This window comes from Diachasmimorpha longicaudata, chromosome 1 (genome assembly GCF_034640455.1).
Source record: "Diachasmimorpha longicaudata isolate KC_UGA_2023 chromosome 1, iyDiaLong2, whole genome shotgun sequence".
Lineage (NCBI taxonomy): Eukaryota > Metazoa > Arthropoda > Insecta > Hymenoptera > Braconidae > Diachasmimorpha > Diachasmimorpha longicaudata.
In genome coordinates this window covers 8132657-8153021 of record NC_087225.1, presented here as the reverse complement: position 1 = coordinate 8153021, position 20365 = coordinate 8132657, and the positions used below count along the sequence as shown (strand labels likewise).

The 20365-nt window shown below is 38.4% G+C and overlaps 1 protein-coding gene across 3 annotated transcripts in view; it reads right to left on the bottom strand.

Annotated features, from left to right (window-relative positions):
- LOC135169410 (tachykinin-like peptides receptor 99D) overlaps nt 1-20365 on the bottom strand; it is a 77083-nt gene that overhangs the window by 19769 nt on the left and 36949 nt on the right. For all 3 annotated transcript variants that reach the window (XM_064134390.1, XM_064134401.1, XM_064134379.1), the window contains one exon: nt 3540-5059. In XM_064134390.1, the coding sequence (XP_063990460.1) occupies nt 3540-3979 (440 nt within the window). In that variant the 5' untranslated portion in view covers nt 3980-5059. The remainder of the gene's footprint in view (nt 1-3539; nt 5060-20365) is intronic.

Below are 20365 nucleotides of genomic sequence, written 5' to 3'. Positions count from 1 at the left end.
ATCCTCGAATGTTCACTGAATTTTTTCCAAAATCAATGTGGACTATCGGAAAAAGCTTAACTCGTACACATACGACTTCGTCTATCGCATTGGCTCCTTTTCGTGAGTATGATTGGTGAAAAGAGAAAATGTCAAGCATAAGGAATATTTTTCTCCATACGAGATCTGGTAAATCCGATTTCCTACCATTTTATCTATATCTTTTACGCAGAATTTACTTGGCTGAATGTTGTTAACAGGAAAATGTGATACTGGTTTGCGACAATTTTATAAAGATCTTGTGCTCAATGTTGTGGAGCTTATACGCGAGTTTCCAATCTCGGACCGACTGAATTTCGATTCGCTAATCTGCGGATTTTGTCGTCATTCAAGCGATTGCTTACGGTGCATTGGAGACGTTAATCGAGTGGCAGTTATCGCTTGAGAAGGAACCGATTGGTTAATTCTTCTGGCCAATTCCATTTTTTTTTCATTTCTTCTTAAGATGAGAAGACCTATTTCTCGCAGCTCACTTCCTTTCCACTTTTGTGACAAGAATTTAATAATTTATAAAATAATGAATGGACCTATTCCAAGAGGAAAACTGTGCTTGAACAGTACAATTCAATTTAACCATAATGTAATTGGTAGTTGTAGAGTGCGAAGCATGTGAGTTTGCCTTGTTCGTTACCAAAATTAAGACATTAAATGGGGCCGTTGGAAGTCCAAGCACTAAAATTCCAGACGTGCCCTCGTTGTGACTAACAATAAGGTCGTTTCCCATTTCATGCTCGTTCCTGCGATACAGAAGTAGGTCCACGCATTGTGCAAATATCCCTCGAGGGAAAGTGAATCAGGAGGGCTTGGCCAGTGCTAAAGCATTCTCAGTCAATGATGATGGTGCACTAACTTCATTTAACTGATGGAGAACGATCGGAAGTTATTGCAGAGGCGGTGTGAAGCTTTAGCTCGTATTAGGCCGATGGGTCACGAATTCTGTTTGCACATTCTCATCTTATGGCACGCCAGCGTGACCCTATTCGTATCGAGGGTAAACGACTGCCAAGGGGTTGGCATTGGTGGCATGCACTGTACGCTAGGTGCGGAGGAATGGTGAACACGTTTCCTGCATTATTACAGTGAATGGAAAAAATGAGCGGCGGATTATCTCTTTTGGGTTCAAAAGGCGATATGATAATCTATAGGGATTAATTATATCATATATGTATATAGTGTTCCAGTAAACCTTCTGTTTTTTCACATTGAGAAAAATATGAAAAATGTAGGGGTATTGATTGATATCGACAAGAAACGTGAGACCTTTTCCATTGAAATGATTGCAAATTAAATAGATCGACTAAATTATCGTTCAAACCGATCCTCAAGCAAACACTATCAATTGCTAAATGAAGTAATTCCCTGAAACAGAGACTGTACCCAAGCGTAAAGCCCATTGTTATGTATCTATTTCCCCCACATTCATTCCAATCCGATGGCACTATCCAATTGATTCCATGCGAACCTCTGTAGTCTAGTAAAATCAGCAATAAGTTGGATACCGAAGGCACCATCTCAAGCTGCTCTACTCATTCTGGCTTTCTCCTTTCGTCTACCTCAACCTCCCCTATTGCAGGTCAACGAACAATTTCGGGACGTAACATGGAAAATCGATAATGATAATCCAGGTCCAGGGTAGGTAGGTGTACACTACAGCACGAAACTTTGTGATATGAAATTGAGGTGAAAAAAAATAGGAAAATGCATAATGATATAATGGACCCTGTCTTGTCTGTAATAGAGGCAAAGTTGAACAATCAAATTTTAATGTGATTTCTAAATGGAACCCTCTCAGGCATTACTTCAAAATGTCAATCAGATGCTTTAATGGTCTTGTCATAATTTACTCATGAAATTTTAGTACACGGCAAAGTTATTAATGAGAGAAGTATCCGAGTTTCGCGTCTTAAAGCGCATGTTAAATTTATTTCGGACCGCGAGGTTATCGACAAATCTCATTGGATGAAATTTAAATTCTTTTCACTATTCTCAGAAAGTAAACTCCAACAATAATGGTGAAACTAGTTTATTGAGTATGACGTTGCCAACTACGACAGAATTATCAACTTGATGTACAATGAACGTAAAGGGAATCAAATCAAGACATCAAATTTCATTCTCATCTCTAGACCAAACCACGTATATAACAGCATTATATTCTGAATGAACTACGTGTTTTGAAATAAGCAAACGGTTTTCGGGATTCAGTCGGCCTCGCAACAAATGGAAATTGGTTTCCATTGGTAACAGGCACAGGCTTTGGTAATGGAATGTATTTTCATCGTAACCCCTCTGGTTTCTCTATCCGCATATAACCACACGCTTAACTACGGACAACCATGGAAGATCAAGGACAATAATCATAGTGTATGTTTTAATTTAGTGTTATGTTGAATCTCAAGAGAATTAAAAAAAAAAAACAGCTGTTCCCTGAAAGAGCATTTGCTGCAGATATTATTTCCCTTTAAGACCACCCGATTATCGTCATTTATCCGTCGATGTAAATCTGTCCCCACCTACGATTTAAAATTTCGAGAACACGGTAAACATTAACATAAAATTGACTGAACAACATTCACTTTTTTCTTACCACAAGTGCTAACGATTCAAACTGTCGAGGTTTCAAAAAGCGCCGACGTTTCTGGTCATGACAATGAAAGAAAACAGATAATCATGATTATTCCTCCGATACACTGAATTCTCTTAAGGTTGAACGCATTAGCATCTAGGTGAATCGATATTGAACTTTAGAATACTCTACCCGAGACTGAACACGTCTATTTAAATTAGAGACCTGTCTCCGGAATCCAAATATCCCAAATGGGATCTTAACCTACCCAACCTCTGATAGCACTTTCATTGCCCCAGATGATTCCTTCCTTGACTGAACTATTTACCGCCGATATCGTGACAAAAAATCTTATTACATTTCCTGCAGCAGGCGGTACTTCGGTAGGTTTAATATTGTCTCAAGAGGGCGAGAGAAGTCAATCGTCAAACGTCTGAGGGTAGTAAACTTTACGATGGAGGACAGTGAAAAGCTTCTTCACGTTGATAAAGCGCAGGGCGAGAGAGAAAGAGAGGAAACTTTATGAGGGGAATTATCGTTACTTTTTGTTAGTCCATGACAAGAGGGGAGCAGGAGATTCTAAATATCCACCAATTGTGCTCGAATGTCATGACACGCACCATTGGCTTCCTATCAGTCCTGTTGAGGACAAGTCCTGGATATAAATCGCTCAAGAAATCAAATAGCCAGGGGGAAGATTTTTTTTTTTCGCAAACTCCTGTAGTCTTTCGTTACAGAAATTTGCTGACATCTAATCTACAATTTGTTCGTTGAGATAAAATCACGATTTATGGACATTTTTTGCCCCAACAGATATCCACGTTTTTCAATTGGGGATCAATTTTCCCGATCAGATAAATCATAAGTATATATACTGTGTAAAAAACTATTGGACTAACTAATTGATCTGAATACTGAGATATAATAAACTTACCGATCAATGGAGATGGCCATCAGAGTGAAAACACTTGCGCAGATAGTAACTACAGCGATAAACTGACTGATTTTGCAGTACAAACTTCCAAATGTCCAATGGCTATTCAGCATATACGAATAATTGAATGTAACATTCAGTGTAGACACCATGGCATCAGCTATACTCAGATTCACCAGAAAATAATTGGTAACAGTTCGCATTCTCTTGTGTGCCAAAACAATCCAAATGACGATGAGATTGCCACCAGTTGCCACAGCGATCATACCAACGAACAAAACAGTCCAGATCATTTGACGCCACCATGGTAGAATAAACTGATTGCCATCGGTGTCAGTTGTATTTGTGTCGTTATGGTAATGCGGTGTCGATAGGTTCATCCAAATAGTTGTATTGACCGGATTCTCCGTGGTGTAGTAGATCTCCTCGATTGGCGGCATCACGCTTCTCCAAATTTACAATTCAAGTGGTCTTGAACAAAGTGTTATATTGGTTCCGAGTTGGGTTCTTCTTAAATTTTGTTGAACTACTTGGTGGGGCAACGGCCCCAAATACATTCGGTTATTTACATAGTCACGCTATGATGTTTATCGTTGTCTTAGATTTTTTGCTAAGGTGAGATATTATCTGGGTCAGTAGATGCCATTTAACTAGCCGCATGAATTGACCCTTAATTATACTGCTCATCGAATTTATTATGCTGTACTCAGAGTATCGATTGCAAGTTGGTCTCCTTTATATGCTACAACGGTTAAACGAACCTTGACTGGTTCCTTCCCGCAGGATTGACTGCATCAATTCCCACTGTATCTCAGCACCTGTCCTCCTGTCCCTCAAATGTAGCTGTTCTTCGTCTTCTTTGATAATTTCGTTGAAACCATTGAATTGGGATTAATCTGGTTACAGCTGGAGTTTTCGAAGCTTGTGGTAGACTCAGAGTAGTGGAAGCTGGGGAATTGTTCTAGCAAACTTGCAAGCTTCAAAGTTTAGGCGATCTTTAACCAGTTAGTCCAGTACTTGTAATTTTATATTTCGCCAAAGTGATATGCCTGAAGGGTGTAGGGGTCGATCTCCAGGACCTGTGGGCCTTTGACAATTTTTTCTCTATCACATTCTGCTATTCCGGACAAGTTTTTGCGTCGTCTTCGGAGATTCCAAGCTCTTCATATTCAGAGCCGATGGGTCGTCACGTTCTATTCAATGCTTTCAACAGTAAAAGTCTAGTTGTATTCGGCCCTGGATGTTTGCTGTGGCTTTTTAGAATTTTTTTTCGCTGTTGTTTGCTAGTAATCCGAGATTGAAACCGCACGTTCATATCGAGAAATTTTCCTCATTTCCAATGTCGTCTGTATGTTTTTTTTTCCCGTCCAGCATATATGCTTTTTTGCCTTTCGGTTGGCTTTTTTGCTTCGTTTGTTCGTCACCAGGTTTTTCCCGAGTTCTATCCTAACGCTCTTGTGTCGCCTATTTTTTCCACCCTCGAGCCATTTACCGCCTGCTAACGATACGTCCGCATCCTCCTGAAAACAAAAAATTTTTTTTTGTTCTTATTTTGTTTGTGAAAATGCAAGCTCTATGGCCTGTGGATGTTTGAATGATGCAATTTACCTGTTACTGTGATTTAATTGAGACCGGAAGGCAAGAATTATTCATAACACGTGTCGGGGGCTCAATTGCAATGTATTGAAATCGTTAATATTTATTGTCGCAATATATATGACGATTCTCTGAATATTTGCCGGAAAATCCACAGGAATTTATCACGACTTCCGGCCGCAGGTGATTTTTTTCCGAATTAAAGTAGTGAAGGAGTTTATCAAATATCTAAACGCTGAATTAGAACAGTTTTATGATTTGATTGAGTACTTTTGTGGTTCAAAAAGCCAAAGCGAATTTTGGAAATTATGGTCATCTCCGATCCAATGATAAATTTGATTTAAAAATCTTATGAGTCAACTGTGTATGAAAAGTGTTTACCGCTGGACAAAAATGAATTTTCGTCAACTGTTAGAATCGATCAATTGAGGGGTATGGGAAGGGGCGTCTATTCAATTGAGTATATACTGGACGTGCAGTGGTTCTCGGTTGAAGCTTGATAAAAGGGATACGGATGAATCGTGATTTTGGGCTTTATGTAGTCAATGCTAGTCCCCTCACCAAGAATACAGGATTTAATTAAGGAGAGTGCTCACATTGATGACAAATTATTGACTCTGATTTGTGTTGGGTTTCAAAGAGAATCCTTTCAATTTCAAATAAACTAGTATTTTTAGGTCGTGTTCATTGCTAATCTATAAGCAAAAAATTGTTGTATTTAATGCAAAATACGTTCTCCACTAGTTTTAATCTACACTGAAATCTCTGGTCATCCAACGACGTCAGTCAGTCTAATGCTTCAATAGGAGAAATTGTTCTTAGATTTAGACCAATATTGTCTGTGTGCGGAGCAAGGGTTTGATTATGGGAGGAGAAGGGTCCAAGGAATTCAATTATTGGAACAAGACCTTCTGAAGGGTAGGAATGAGAGAAGGAGAGAATGTGCAATCGGCATTTCGAGAGCTTCACAGGATAGTGCGGTTGAGAAAATTTTACCTGGTCAATGCGCGGTTCATTTGTAATTTGATTGAACTCGCGTTGTTTGCGAACTATAGTGCCCAATATCACGAAATCACTTTATGTGATTCACAGCGTACGTGAGCCAAGTTTCAGAGGTGATGGATAAGAGCGATGGATAGAAGAAATGAAAGGGCTTTTGGGGGGTGATTTATATTTAGTTCTCGTGGTCTGAAGTATTTATTCGAGAACAGGAGTAAACATTTAAATCTCACTGAAGGATTTCTCACTGTATTGCTTTCATTCTATGTATAAGAGAGAGAGAGAGAGAAAGAGTGGATTTGTTTTGAAGATGAAGAAGAATTCTTGAAATATTTTCGACAAACGCTTCAATGGTTTCAGTGGTTTAAAAAAATAGCATTTTTCATAAAAAATTAGCACGTAGTCTAGTAGAATAAGTTCAACTTGGGTGTTAGGGCCTAGTGGGCATCATTATTATTTATGTATTCGATCTCATCTGCTTCATGGATTCAATTGTTTAGCATTAGAAAATTTCCCATGGTTAATACTACAAATTCCGATACCGTACAATAGATTATTGTTCCCAGGCTGTTTTCTATTACCAAAAGTGTAGAAAAAAAATGAAGAGTAGACATGGAAAGAACTGCATTGTCAGATTGGACACATGGATTTCATCTCCCACTATTTCTAGCTATTCTCATCTGTATCTAGTGGATAGTCCCGTGCCCGCTGCCCGGAATTTGCACCGCAGCTCAACGAGAAAATTATGCGAGAATGCAAAAGCACCAGACAGCACCCAGAGGAATTGTATACTCTCTTTCTCTCTCTGTTCCTCCCTCGGTGTATCTCCCCGAGAAATGTATGTACTGAGACAGAAAGTGGATGAGCGAGAAGAGTTGCCTTTTGCGGTCTTCGGGACATGCATATACATTCACAGATGCTCAAGTGTGTGATCTACACATGTATGGAAGAGTACCATCGCCAGGAGGGTAGGAAAGGGATAAAGAGAACAGTGAAAAGGAGACGGAGATGAAAAAAAGTAAAAAGAGAAGAAAGTGGTACGAAAATATGTGCGGCCGGGCCAACCACTTCCTGAAATGAGAATTCGATTAAAACAGCTTTTATCATAGTTCAACGTGGCCCATTTCTCATGGTCAGTTGAAAAGTAATGCTTTTTCATCCGGTGAAAGTGAAATTTTTTTAACAAATTTCGGGAAAAATCTACAATCAAGTGCCAAATCACGTGGAAGGGTCCAATCAGGTTTATTGCAACTCGTGAGCATTAATTTTATTTTTTAATTCACTGTGAGAGTGGAGGAAATCTTTTGGAATTCATCTTTCATTGCAGATATGCATGACTGGGCCGCAGGAATATTTTTCATCACCGCCCTCGAAACAGTTAGAACTTTGAGGTTCTTGTGGACTCCATAGAATTCGTTTGCTCGCTATTCCTCTTGCATCAATTACCACGTCCTTCGTATAATTCTAGAGGACATCTAACGCTCCCAGATATAGCACTCAATGCTTTGATGTTGTGAAAAGATAAAGCGGAAATGAGTCAGGAAAATGAGAGTGTCTTCAGTAATTAATGGTGAAAATCGAACTTCTGAACTTTTGCCGAGTAAGATGAACTTTCGAGTTTGCAGGGAAAGTTGTGGGGTGTCACTAAGAATTTAATCCTCAAACACAAATTTTAATCTAGTTGAAAATAACAGGAGACAAGAGCAAATGAGATTTCCTGAAAAATTGAAAAAAACTGCGACTGAACAATTTAAATTATCGAGAAGAAATTTACTACCGAAGTAATTTCTTATAGGAGGATCCTATTGATCGAATAATAGTGACTTCCTCCTTATCAACGGATACAGAGGATTATTGAATCACCTGAAGCCTATGAAAAAATGTAATTGCCTTCTTCACAGACTCCCAGAATTTCCTCCTCAAGTACTTTCAGATATTTACAAATAAGCGAACAGTAGACTAGGAGATACGGGTGGAGTGTGCAAAATCTTTGGAAACCCTCCAGCCATTGTTAGAGATGTTCGGATTCATATGAATAGTCTTCTTGCATTGGCTCGAGTAGAATTGAGAAGTAGGGAAAGGCCGATATGAGACAGACTGACACAGTGCTCCCAAGGGATGGCTTTGAATAAAGAGAATTTGACTGGGGAATGAGGAGAGAGAATCTTAGGAATGAGGTATGTGAGTAGCAGGATATAAATGCATTGCCATATTTTTTCATCTTTAGCATCAGAATTTGAACAAAATCGTGGAAATTCAACCCTAGAAATATTTAATAACCTATTTCTCAATTTTTTGGGGTCAGGGCCATTCGGAAATTGATGAATCGGTTCATTTTCTGAATATGAATCAGAATACAAAATTTTCCACGCAATTTAAAAATGGGACAATGTAATTTCCCTGGTGGGTGATTTGAAATGGAATGCCCCGTATGATCGTCCGGACCGTTACGTTACCTTTCTTACCCCCCAGGAATTACCACTAACCGCCTGAAGAAGCTCTCCTAATCCCTTGCAGGCTAATGCAGTAAAAAATTCGCTTTCAAACAGTGCACTTCCAGCTTCTATCGTCTTTGGTGTTCTGTTCTGCAGCGTTTGCATTTTCATTGTTTTTCCGCACGGTTACGTATAGATATGGGTCCAGTTTTCCTCTGGCACATGAGCACGGAATGAAATTTATTCCATCCGGCACGAGACCAACCTCGTGTGAACGAGTTATCGCCATCTCGAGGGCTGAGAGGGAGTAACCACAGACCATTGAAGTCACTGGTGGGGTTGTGGAGAGACAAAAAATGGTTTGCCAAATGTCTTGGATCGGTTTTCAAACATCATATCTTTTGGGTGTTAGAGAGTATAACATTTCTTTCAAAATTCTGCGAACATTTCCCAGAAAACCCGAGAACATTTATGTTAAAAGCACTAACTTTTGTCCAACCGAGGACTTGCAATTTTACCCAGTACTGATCCTGGATTTTTTATGAAAAATTTATCTCCCCAGAATGATTTTTCAACTGTTCATCCAATATTCATGTGACTGAATTTTGAAAATAAATATTTTGAAAGAATATTCTTCCATAATAGTATCACTCTCTTGGAAAAAATGAAGATAAACTGCGGTTAAAGGGTCACTGAAAGTACCCTCTGGGGGCAATTCTCTCACCTGACTATGATCGATCTCCTGGTCGTCACCATCCGTCACGAAAATATGATAAACTTTATTTGGTAGTTTCAACTTGAGACAGGAGGGATAAAAAGATACGGACAGTTCAGCCTCGATGCCGTCTTGATGGGCTTCACTGAACTACGGAAATTATTTCCCCATGTAACTTTACCTCAGCACGCACGTGGCAAAGGATGAATTTCACGGAAACATACATGAGGTTTCTGAAACCATTATGATGTCGGTTATAGAACATTAGGTCTGGTAGGATTATAAATTGATGATGAAGTCGTTGGGAATAAGTAGATATACTTATTTTTAGTGAGTCGTGATGAGGGAATATGTAATGTTATGTGTGGTCTAACTTTAAGTTTATGGATAAGGAAATTTTCTCGGTGCATTGACGATCTTCGAATTTACCGTCCGTGACGAATCGAAGGGTACATTAGGCTACATTAATATTGACAGATAAGCAATATCGACATTTCTCACGGAAATTTCATGGAGGGAAAAAATCTTCAATAATTAAATGCCTGTAGCAACAATTACGTACTTTTTCAGTCAATTTTCCGAAAAAAGTCCAGTACATTCAACAAAAGGAAACATTGATTGTTATTTCGTCCCACGATTCGCCCTCTAGAGGTCTAATTTTCGAATCTAATAATATTTAATAAATATTATAAGATGTTTATAAAACTGCTGGGTTTCATCCGTATCATCATTGTTAAAAATACACCCCTGAACCCCACCACCTCGAAACAAGTTCGTCAGCTCAACTCACAATTGAGGATTTAACCTCAGACTTGTGAGGTCTTGAATAAATCGTAGATCAACTGGATGAGTACCGTAGGCGATGGGGAGTATCTCAGTGGTGCCAATGGCTGTTCAACAGCTATGCATTTCGACAGCTCTAAATGCATTCAACGACTGGCCCCTCACTCCCCATAAATGGTCACCAGTCTCGTTTCAAAATAGACAGCGTGACGATGAAATAGCACGATATAAACGCCCAGTGCCTGGGCTACATATACCGTACCGCTTGGAGAATGCAATTCGAGGACAAAGCAATCGACCAAACGGAAATACGGTAACTTCCTGCGGCCATATGGCAGAAGAGAGTAGAGAAATTTACGACGAATGGTTGAATATTATCCCTTCGACAAGAGTACATTATACTCCTACCAAAACTTTGACTTCTCCATCAACTTTTAAAGACAAATATTGTGGTTAAATTCGTGAAATGGAGCATCTACACAAAATCCAGCTTTTCGAGTTTCTCCAACAGTTTAAAAAACAATTCATTGAGCTTGAACAAAGCCATTGAAATAATTGAAACGAATTTACCAAAACTGCGTTTGACAGAGAGAAATGGCTATGAGTGGTCACTTTTGGACAAATTTGCTGGGCTGTTTAGTACCTTCGATGAATCTATCTCATTTGTCACTGTGATTTTACCATACGCCAACTTTGTAATCCACATTTAGACAATTGCTTCTCGTTTATAACCCTCTTGCCCAACCCCACCACTAACTCAAGCCCTCGCAGTTATCCATCCATCCGCTCTCTCAGATTTTCGACATTGAGACAGATTGTGTCTAGGGGCATCACTCACTCTGTCCTTCATTCTCAAGAGTCCTTTAAGTGAAGAAAGAAGTTTGGATGATGATAAATGAGGATCCTTGATGAAATTCTGAATGTGATTATGACAAAACATTGGAGCACAAGTTTGTTATTAAAATTGACGAATTCATGTCAAGACCAAATCAAACTGTTTTATCATAATTTAAATAATGACGTCATTGCTGAACAACATTACCTCATGCATTATGTACAGAACTATCTTATCAACATGATTATTCCTGGTCTTCAATGTTTCATTCTATTACCACATCATTCTGATGTCCATGTTTGTCACAAATGCCTGCGGTAATAATATTGTTTTGAGTGTGTTGAATTGTTGAAAATTCATGAACTACTACTATTTCACGATATAGTGGCATCTTGGTATCCATCGTTACCAACAAAAGAAAAAAATTGAAAGGGGTGAAGTGGGTGGCTGAATGAATATGACGGGAAGGTAACTGAAGACAAGAGACATTTTCTGAGAAGAAAAGAACAGAGAGTTTCACAGAGAGACGTTCGTCTCTGTTCCCTTTGGCCTGAAAGTCCCTCTTTCGTCCTCAAGTAATCTGGGTGAACGTTTCGCGTACTGCAACAAAGATCTTCCTTATGCAAACAGCCCTGCAGTCTAATACAGCTGTAGCACACCTTTCTCACAAAACCTCACCTACTATCTGTTCTATTCTACCCCTGTATCCACCCCCCCTGAGTTCATCTGTAGCCCACCTCTTACCTGTACTCAAGCTCACCAGCCCTATCTTTAACCCACCCACTTTTTTATACTCTTCCTCCATTTGGAACCTCCCTAGCCAGACAATGCCACTAGCCAACTTACTTTGTGGTAACAAAAAAAAAAGAAGCTGGAAATAGTACAATGGGTAAAGATGCGGTAAGCTGTAAGGAGAATCGTCGCGTAATTGAGTCAGGAGTTCACGGGGACAATCAGAAGGTTTAATGACATGGTTATTAGACCCGTGAATAGTTTCAAATTTTTTTTCTGGTTTTATGACGATTTTCATCATTTTGTATTTGTTATTTGCTATTCTTATCGGTAGGAGTATTGTCAAATTAATAATGTGGTCGTTATTTTTATGTGAGTAATTTAAAAAAAGATCGTATACAATAAGAAGGAATGTCGGCATTCCGGAAAGCTTCTGTCGACATTTTTCAGAAAGCACAAAGCGTATGAATAACATGAGAATTTTTCTGAATTTCGGTTGAGAAGATCCATTCACGTGTTACCATTTCTTTCAGGCGTTTTTAGGAACTAAAAAATGTCGACGGTTTGAAATGTCTGCATTTTTGAGATTGCGAATGTATGAGATCCAACGCATAAATCACGAATGTCGCTAACAGGTGGTGTGTATTTGTTAGGTATTAACACTCCACCAAACAATGCAAAAAAATTTATGCCCACGAATTTATGGAGAAACCTGGGAGAAGTGGTCTAGTGCTTGGGTCTGCTGATGATACAGCTTATGGTCGATCTGATCCTTCAGTAGCGTGGGCAACAGCCATTAATTTGTTTCGTGCACCTAGTCGTTACTGGAACGATTTACCCATCGATCTAATCGAATCCTTTATTCATCAACTGTCTTACAGATGCGTAAGCACAAAGCAAAAATAAATGTCTGTATTTGAAACAACTATAACAGAAATTTTTCAGGCACCAAGAATATTGTCTGAACAACGACAAATTATTTTTTTAAGTCTCAAGAATGTTTGAAAAAGGGTATGCAAAATAGAAAGATGTTTTTGTTATTTGATCCTGCAAAAATATGTAATATACACATACACATGTTCGGCATTTTTTCAGGCCAAAGTTCATCACAACGTTGGGTAGTACGAATTAGTATTCAAGGCAGCGACTCTTCAGCAACTTCACTGAAGTTCATTTTGTCATTTCAGAAAGAGGAAATATGTGAAATAAAAAGCAAAGGTTGAGTCGAATTGAAGTCACGAAAATCGCAAATGACATATAAAAATTTCAGTATTCTCGATATCTGACACTTGGATTCAATCCATTATTCAGCCAGAGTGTACTCGCATATAAAGGACGGATGGGTGGTGTGAACGGAGGAGTAAAGGGAATCGAAACACGATGCTTCGAGTCGAGGATGTATGAGATTGAGTGTGTCGGAGCGTACGGGGACTCGGTGGGCTCCCCTGGCTGTCATTGACAAGCCGATCTACTCTCTACCGCATGCATTCCTGTCTCATATCACGCTTGTCCCGTGCCTCCATTGTCTTACCCCCAAAACCTCTCTTATTCAGCTGATTTCCAAATATCTACCCCCATCCCTTTCCGCAGTACAATCAACATAGAACTTGTGTAGTGAAATTAATTTACATCCTGAGAAATTCAATCACGGAATGAATACAAATTGCGTTTCTTTTCTCTTTTCAATTTTTTTTTTCATTTGCTTGATTGACGTGAAATGAAAGCCTTGGTTTCACCATGGGATTCATTTAATTACAGTTTTTCTTCTTTTCCCATTCGGGTCTATTGAAAGCTAGTTTGATCGGAAAGAATGGAGCCAATCCTTTTTACCCTCATAATTAAAAAAAGAAAATGGTAATTCAGGAGCTTTTATTCTTCTATGAATATACAATAACTATGTGATTTCCTTGATGAATTGAAATGATTCATTATAAAATGGAAGTAGCAGCGGGAAATTTCTCCTCAACTGAAATTGACCCAGAACAGTAACAAATGTATGTACTAACACAATTAAATTGTGATAATGGAGTGTGCGTGGCAGGTAGCCCTGTTGTCAGAGCGATGTCAATAATGGAGTCCTTCAACTCCTTCATCTTGAGCATATCGTCAAGCAAGTGATGATAAATGTTGAACTGAATCAGTCAAGAAATATCTTATCGCATTTCCCGAGTTTTAGTGTCTCCTGAACGTCATTGCAGGCAAATACCTCGTAATGAATGTGTGTTCTTATTGTGACAAAAGGAAATTTAAATAAATTCGGGTCGTTCGGTTCTACGATTGAATAAAAGAATGTGAAGCATTCAGAGGAGACATTGTCCTCTAAAATTTGCGGTTCTTTTGGAGGTCTTGCTTGGGTCATTCATGTGGAAGTTCATCGCTCTGTCGTGCTATCCCCCTTTCTTAGAGGTCCTTTGGCCACCTGGGCGCTCACAGTGATAACGATTCATCGTTTTTAAGAATATCAGTGACAGTTTTTTTTTCCCGAAGAATACAGACAGTCGAGAATCAATCATAACTAATGATAGCCAACCCTGTTATTTTTCTCACTAAAATATCCTTTCTCTGAAGTTTAGTTCAATATTTTATGTCAAGCAATTTGATATCCCAATTTTATGATAAATATCTTTCGAGGGAGAAACATTTATCTGGAACAAGATCAACGAACGCTGAATAAGTGCTGTGTGTTCCTTTAAAAAATTGAGAGGAGAGGGCGATAGTAATCGCTTTTCCTTCCAACTTTTTGATAATTCACTTTACCTCAGCTCTCATTGTTGTTGCACCTTCCTTGAAATAACTCCAGAATTTATAACTGAATTTTTACCAGTGACTGTACATCCCCTTGTCCTTGGCATGTCTGTGCTTTATTGCAGTTGTCGCGGGAAGCATAATTCATGGACAAAACCACGGGCGAAACGTCGTAATAATAGCTGTAGTTTCTACCAACGGGTTCCACATTGTCAGGAGGATGGGGTTGAAATTTGCACCTAGGATAGGCCACTGAGCACTAGAGAAAGTACATAACTGCTTGCTCTTTGCTCAGGGTATTCATAAGGATTCCACTGTTGTTGGGCTTGGGAATCCTCCTGTTAAATGTTTTTGATCAAAATTGAAGGAGATTCTCTCGAAATTGGGCAAACTTTTCGTACCAATTAATGAGGATTGAAAGTTAACCAACATACGAAAGAAATATCTCGTATGAACGGAGAGCAATTTTCTAGAAAAATTTCTAAACCCAAAAATTCTAATTAACATTTAATTTTTTTCTTATCCAGTCACACAATTATCAAATCAATTCCATTATTCATCGATTATTGTATACCAGATGTTAGGTGACGCTTTACTAAATTATCAAATGACGTCTTGATCTCATGAATTATATTTGTTGTAATAATAATGTTGGCGTTCTCGTTGAACCCTGAGGGACTCATTGAAAGCTGATCAATAATCAAAATCGATTGGTCTCGCTTGACTTTACTAGTCACTTTAATTATTACTCCTATAATTTATAATTTTGACTGTTGTGTTGGTGATAAATTTTCTGACGACTGGGGTAAAATGTTTCTTTGAAAAAAGTTTTAAATTCATTGCGAGCTCGTTTGTGAGTTTTCTTTCACCCTCCATAATAAGAATATTACAGTTGTTTGACAACTTTTGGATGAAATAGAAGAATAGCACATCGTGTTACGAAAAGGCAAGTGTACAAATACACGAGAAAACATTTTGATAGTTTGACACCATAATTGCATGTATGCATTCTCTCTGCCATTAGTCACAGAACCTGTGATTAATTGCATCACAAATTGCCTTGCGCTGCAGAGAGGTTAGCGTTCACTCGTTAAGAATCTGCATATGAATGTGCAGTGCTGCACGATATGCAATTTACAAAGGCCGGACGAGCCTACGGCCAGCAGTGTGGCATAAATACGTCATGCAATGGTGAAATTTCGTATGAGGATGTGGTTTTTCGTCAAAAGAGGAGTTACACTAAAAGTCAAAGAAGAGATACTCCACTAGAGAAGAAATTTGATAGTTCCTGACCGCCCTCGCTGGAGCCACTGAGAGTGAAGGCTTTTGAGATTTAAGTTGATTCAAGTGGAAGTATTCGTTGGAGATCTTAGCAACGTTTTTATAGAAGATAGTCGATGCTACTAACAACGTCTGCCACTTTACTTCTTCCGGCAGGTTTGAGGTGATCTCACGAAGAAGAAACTTGAACTCTCCCTTTTTGCTCATTAAAGTTTTATTGTCTTGTTATCAGTTGAGGAAAATATTTTCCTTTGTAGAAATTCAAATCGTCAATTGTCTGGGAATTTAATTAGAGGTTTGCGAATAATTAATTGGAAAAAATAAATATGATGAGGGTGATGAATAATTGCGGATTACGAGGTGAGGATATCTAGGGTAGTCTCGTCTATTCGATGAATAATTTATGAGTTTCTAGGACTGCCCACGAGTCAGACGAGACTTCGCCTTGGAAGAATGGTTTTGCGCGAAAATAATAGTATCGCCTTCACCTGTCACGACTTCAAGACAATTTATCTCGTCAGGGTTTCTACTTTTTCTCACTTCCCAGGTGGGCGAGATCGAAACTGCCTAGGGTGGATGTGCCAACCTAACAGGCGCGGCCAATATTAGGAGCGCTATAGATTCGCTGTGTACGACGATGTAAGTGTTGTTGGTGGTGGGATAAAGACTAGGCCGGCGCCGGGGAGATATGTGATTACACGATAGGGTCTGTATTGTAAAAATATATTGGGGTTATTGTGGGTCCACCCTGCTGGGTGTGACTGAAATCGAGGTCAGACATAAAGAAATGGGAAAATATTCTTGTGATACTTATACGAGAATAATTTTCACAAGTAGATTAGCAATATGTATCCAAATAATTGTTTAAATAGGTGAAGCTTCGGACCTTTTGGACCATAATTGACTAATCTCGTACAAAAATTCAAAAATGTAGTTTGAACGATTGCAACATTTCTAGTCCGAAGGAAAAATCGGAATAAGTGGAGGCCGTGACAAGATAAATTATCTCGAAGTCATGGCCAGAGGGAACGATAATATGTGTTGAAACTGAAGAAGTTCGAAAACTTTGAGATTTTTTCAGAAGGCAATCACCTCCACATTTCGTCCATCACGTCCACATATCGTACGAAACTCAAAATTTTTCATAATCGCTCACTCCATCATATTTTGAAAAATACGAGACTAAAAAAAATGTTTCATTTGGAAAAACGTCAGCATCGCGAGATCATTATGAGGTACATGTTGCACGCTCTCTCATTTGAACGTCACTTTCTCTCTTCAGTAATTTTTCTAAACGTGAAAGGGATCGTTGAGAAAAGCAATGACAATGCACACTGTGGAGAGCCGCAACTATTAACCTTCTCTCCTTCCCTTTACTCCCCCATTCGTTTTCACTTCCCTTTCCACCCTCTTTATGAGTCTCTATCCGTTCATTTACGTCCCTCAGGTGGCAGATCCTTTCTTACTACTTTTTTTTTTTCATTTCCCTTTTTTTTCCCACCTTACAGTCTCCTCCCCGCTCCATTCTCCATCCGCTTGCATTGAACCGCACGCGCGATGCCGAGACGGAGAGAAAAACGTGATATAGCAAACACAAAATTAGAAAAGGAAAAAAAATTTGTCGTGTGATTAATGTATCACACAGTGGACATACCCCTTGATGAATGGAGTCAACTGGCGAGATGTTTGTGAGCGCCAGTGAAGATTGATTGAAGTTATAGGCGGGATTAATTCATGATCGATATGCGCCTTTCAATATATTTCACTATTGATCATAATAGAAGAGAAAAATTATCAAATAAAAGATATCCATGAATAATAAAAGAATAAAAATGGATTCTTATATTTTGGTATTTGCCACACAAAAGTACGTGACTTGACAAACTTCAGGAGGAAATTTTTCGATTAAAAAAAAAATTTCTATTGAAATTTTTAGCGCTAAAAAGATAAACATTTCGATGAATGGATTTGGGCATTGATTTTATTGGTGGGAGCCAACCACCCCTATCTCTCGGAGAAATATAAAATTCCGAGAATATTAATTCTTAAGCGACGAATTTTCTGATAGAAATGAAAAAGTACTTCGGAGAAATTCTTCCTCTACCGTCTGGGCGATTTTCCCTTCGGTTTATCGTGAGATTTAACCGAAAGTAAAAGCCGATGAAAAAGAGACAAAAAATCGGCCTCACTATACCACAATCGTAAAATCAAACATTGGCAGAGTTGGGGTTTTTTTACAGCTCTACGTCGGACGTATACAATGGAGTGAGGGCAGTGAAAATTTACAACAGTTGCCCGACGGAAATGAAAATCACCGGCTGCAAGGACGAGATGAAGCCATCGGGAGGAGGACAAACGGGCGCACTATCATTACATTTTTTTTTTTTTTCAAGTCGGTTAAGTCACGCCGACGATTCTCCAACTAGAGCCAAGTACTTTCTTGGAGGTTATTCATTCGTATGTGTTGGATGCACGCCCACACACTCGACTCTCTCCCGGCTATTGCACCGAGTATGGACTTACGGGCAATTAATGACTTTCAGAGTACACGTGTGGCACGTATCCAATTTTTCCTTATGCTTTTTCGAGAGAGTATTATTGGAAGTTGGGAATGAAATGGCGATAAATTGGCGGAAATTCTGTTTCCTTTGTTTTTCATTGGTAGGGCTTTCGCTATAAAAGCTTACCTTTTAACAATCTATTGTAATTTTTTTAAAGTTTCTGTCCAACTTTTTTAGACATAAATCTCACTATTATTGATAACAAAAATAATAAAATGAGAAGAACATTTTTGGCGCATTGAAGAAAAGTTCAGTTTTCCAATCAATTGTCAATAAAAGATGAGGAGCACCATTCTGATCCCAAAGCCTGGTGATACATGAACAAATGAAGCAATAACCTCGGCCATTTTTCAAGTATTCGATTATGGGAAAAATTATTTTTATTTACCGTTCATTCATTTTAATGTGCCTCGTGGCTATAAAATGGACAAAGATATAGAATCCCCTAGTTCAATTTATCTCGAACAACATTTCACAATCGGGCATCTAAGCTCTTAAAAAGCACCATAAAGATTGGTAAATTGTCCCTGAGGATCCTCGAAGAAGGTACAGACTACCAGCAAATTGCTGAGCATCCGAAAAAATGTAAGGGGATTGAGCAATGCCTCGCAATGCCTTCGCACTAAACAAAATATGATATATAATCCATTTTTATCTCTCCTTGAAATTTCTCGGAAATGTGATTACATCGTACGGTGTAGGAAATGGTAATAATTGATGATTATCGGCTCGTGACGCAGGAAGAAATGTAATATACCGGAATAAACGAGGGAAGGGGAAGAGGGGGTTTCGTGTGTAACCGCCACTTGTGCAAAAACTCACGTTATTACTCGAAATGGGGGAATTCAACCACTCGATATTGGCATAAAACATTAATTATAATACCATTACCTGCATACAGTAATGAGATTGATTGAATTTCAATTGACGAGTACCTCGATTTTCCCATCGTAAAATGTCACGTACATATTGTTGAATAATTTCATCAGAAATTCCAGTTCAAAGTTGACAGTTCTACAGAGAGAAAACGATATATTTTGAAAAACTACAGTCAGAATTGATGTAAAATGCATGAAATTGAAATTTCTGGAGTTGAGAACTAAGTTTAATATTCATATGTAAAATTTTAATTTTTTTTTTCAAACACCGCGTGATTAAAATGGAAGATATGGGGCTGAAAAAATTTACGGGACGTTTGTACAGTGACACTGATGAAGTCCATTTAGCACATTATTATTTTTTCTCTCTTGGGCCCATTCGCTCGAGAGAATGGGAATATAAAAGGAGGAGAGAAAAAAGATAAACGGGAAAGGCTACATGTCGTAGTGCACGACACAACGGAAGAGTAAAAGTTGGACCATTTACGAGAAAAAGTTTTCTGGGTTATAATGTACGTCGAGGGGGTGAATACAAATGTATAGAAAATAATACGTTAACTTAGTCAGGTGCACCAAAGGAGTATGAGTTTATCATCGATGTTTTCCAACTTTGAGTTCATCTATCGATTTATTCAAGTGGAATGCAATTATTTCAATGTCTTCCGTGAACTTTCACAACAAATTTCTAATAAGTTATAATTCTACGGAAATTTCGAGAAATTCTGCCTTTAAAAAATCATAATATCGTAGGATAAACCGGGGGAACATGAACATTAACTAAAAATTTCCGAAATGTGGAAAGATTCTCGCATAAATACCGGAGAAGTTGCCGGAAAAATGCAAGGGTATGTCCCAGTACATATTGTGGATTTTTTTACTTTTCTGTGATTAAAAAATTGCGATTTTACTTGAAATTTTGACTAATTTCTTAGTAGTTTTATTACTGGAATTTAATAAATGTAAAAATGACTCATTTCTCCCTGGTGATTTCTCTACTAGTGTGAAAATAATAAGGCGGTCAAAATAAAATAAAAAATACGACGCAATTCTACCGTAAAGCTTGCACAAAGAAATAAGAAAATTTTTCAAAAAATCAATTTCTTCAGAAAAGATGTTCTCTTCATCCCTGTGAATTCGAGAATCCATGTCTCGACGACCCTATACTGCCCTTTATCTTTTTTCTCTTCCGGATGAACGAAAAAGAAAACGAAGGGAAAATGAAAAAAAAATAACGAGATATGTGATGATGTATATATTGAACATCGG